This window comes from Solanum lycopersicum, chromosome 11, assembly GCF_036512215.1.
Source record: "Solanum lycopersicum chromosome 11, SLM_r2.1".
Lineage (NCBI taxonomy): Eukaryota > Viridiplantae > Streptophyta > Magnoliopsida > Solanales > Solanaceae > Solanum > Solanum lycopersicum.
The window spans coordinates 57521439-57524361 of NC_090810.1; the positions used below are offsets into that span (position 1 = coordinate 57521439).

General features: G+C 31.9%; 1 protein-coding gene across 1 annotated transcript; it reads left to right on the forward strand.

The window, feature by feature from the left end:
- The first annotated feature begins 1172 nt into the window (after window positions 1–1172).
- Window positions 1173–2863, forward strand: LOC101261779 (uncharacterized). Its single transcript, XM_004250932.5, has 2 exons — window positions 1173–1405; window positions 1944–2863. Exons 1-2 carry the CDS (start codon window positions 1352–1354, stop codon window positions 2601–2603), a joined length of 714 nt encoding a protein of 237 aa, XP_004250980.1. The 5' UTR covers window positions 1173–1351; the 3' UTR covers window positions 2604–2863.
- The last annotated feature ends 60 nt before the right edge of the window (window positions 2864–2923 follow it).

Here is a 2923-nt window from a genome sequence, read left to right on the forward strand (position 1 = left end):
ATACTGGTTAATAAGTATTAAGAGTACTAATTATTATATACATAGTTCGAGTAAAAAAATTTACTTAGAGATATCAATATTTACTATTAGTTATTTCTTTTTTCTTTTTATTGAATTTATTGCGAAGTAGTTAGATCTATTCTGAGTTTCAGTTGATTATTTTAATGATAGAGTGGGAAATTTTACATAAAGGATTTGAGAAGCGCAAGAATGCGATACTTGACTACTAGATTAAGGAATTCTATTATGTCGAGGGAATTCGATAATTTTTTTGTATATAAACCGTGATCAACTACAAATAGGAGGTCTTTCGAAAGAACTATAATCTAGTCTCATTATACAAAAGAGAAAACGAAGTTGCTTCGACTAACTCATTAGAAACTTGTTTAGTACGTGCAATCACATGTATAAGCATGAGTCTCATTGATTAATTTAATGATAGAGTGAGAAATTTTATTTATGAGAATCGAGAGATAGAAAATGCAATACTTATTAGAACACGCTCAAGCAATTTTTAAGATGCCTCGATCACCAGATCAAAAAATCATATCACGTCGAAAGGTCTTGCAAATGAACCACGATCAACTACAAATGAGAGATCTTTCAAAAGAACCATATTCTAGTCTTGTTATACATAATCATATATATTTATTGAAGCGAATTGCATAATCAATATCTAAGCTTAACATCCCCTAATCTTAGATTAGAGAAATGTCTTGTCCTTAACCTTTGTCATGAAAAGAATGTTATAGAAGTAGGAACCAATTTTTCACAAAGACTTGGAAAAGCAAAGAAGGTTGCAACTTGCAAGTTGCTCTAACAAGTGCATAAACCATCTTTAACCAAGTCAAATTTTGTAGAAATAGTTTATGAGCTTTTTAGCTGGTTCTGGTAATACATTCTTTAATCGAAAATCTATCCGAAAGAACCTTTATTCAACAAAGACACTATATATTCTATTTTTTTTCTAAACTTCACTTACGTGATTACACTGAATAATAATACATAATCGTTGTTATCGTCATCGTAGGTTGTGAGGTTTTTTGTACCCAAAGTGTCAAGTTCCAAAACTTATTGTCCTTTATTGTTAATTACACAAAGAAAAATGTCCACATAGTGCCAAGTGAGAAAATGAGCAACACAGTGTCAAAAAGTAGTCCTTATAAGGGAGCAAATCAGAGCAATCTAACAAAGTAACAATTCTACTTTCCTTTTCTCCTTTCTCTCTTAACACCACTTTTGCCCTTTTTTTTTTCTTTTTTTTTTTATATAAAATAAAAATATTTCTTACAAAAAAAACCCCAAAATTCTTCATAGATTTAAGAGAACTAAATTTACTAGACTTTAGTTTATGGATAACCAAAGAAATACTCTTCTTAATTGGACTTACTTCTGTCAAGGCAAGGTTAGTATAGTTTCTCACTACTCTACATTTTTATGCATTTTCAATCATCTTGTTTTTGTGGGTAATGTATGGCCATTTGGAATTTTGAGAACAAAATCTTGATGGGGTTTTTCTTTTCTTGAAATTTTAGAGCAAAAATGTGAAAAGGGTTCTCTTTTCTTGCATTTTGGGAGCAAAATGTTGATGGGGTTCTGTTTTCTTGAAATTTGATAGCATAATCTTGTAAAAGGGTTCTCTTTTCTTGCATTTGGGAGCAAAATGTTGATGGGGTTTTGTTTTCTTGGAATTTTATAGCAAAATCTATGAAGGGGTCTCTTTTCTTAGAATTTGGGAGCAAAGTGTTGATGGGGTTTTGTTTTCTTAAAATGTGATTGCAAAATCTTGAAAGGGGTTCTCTTTTCTTGCATTTGGGAGTAAAATCTTAAAGTTGTTCTCTTTTCTTGGAATTTGAGTTCAAAATCTTGAAAAGGGGTCTCTTTTTTTGGAATTTGTAAGCTAAATGTTGATGGGGTTTTGTTTTTCTTGAAATTTTTTTCAGGGCATGGATGAGCTAAGTCAGACACTGTTGCTGACAACAATGGAGCTGGAGAACACAAGGTTGAAAGCTCAAGAAGAGCTAAAAATCAGAGAAGATGAAATAAACCAGCTTAAAGATTTGTTAAACAGAACCATCAATGAGAAAAATGAAGCTCAAGAGAAATGCCAAAAACTAATCTTGGAAAAACTCATGTTTCAACAGCAGCAACAACAACAACATCATCTGGTGTTTCAACAAACAGGTCCATTATCTGGTGTTTCAAGCATTGAAGATGAACCAATACTAAACAGATCATTTTCATCTTCAGATTGTGATGAAAGCATTGTTTCATCCCCACAAGAAAAAGATCAACAACAACAACAAGATTTGCCTATTCTTATAGACAAACCATTGCCTGAAAATGGAAAATTTTTACAAGCTGTTATGCAAGCAGGACCACTTTTACAAACACTCCTTCTTGCTGGTCCTTTACCTCAATGGCGCCACCCCCCACCCCCAATGGACACCTATGAAATCCCACCACCCCCTGTGGTTATTCCATGTCAAGATCCAATTTTTAATGTTTTTAACAACTGTGGAAGACTAAACAAGAAAAGGGGTAGTGGTGTTCTTTTTGATGATTCTAACATTGGAAACAAATACCAAAGGGTTGTGCTTTGAGTTTCCAAATGAAAAAAAACAAAACAAACAATTTTTAGTACTAGTAAGAAAAAAAAAGAACTGATTTTAGAAATTTTTGTACAAAATTGAAGAGGTTTGGTTTAGGAAAGTGAGTGAGGGGAAAGAAGAAAAAGATTATTGTTTTGAGCTATTTTTAGTTTTTTTTTCTTCTTTTTTTTGGGTTTGGTTAGTAATAGTATGTTGGTTGGATTGTCTCTTTCCTTCAATATTATTATAATCATTTAGAGTTTGATGAGTAATCTCTTTTCTCTCCATCATGATTCTTGATACAAATTTGCTTAATTGCATTGTCTATAGTG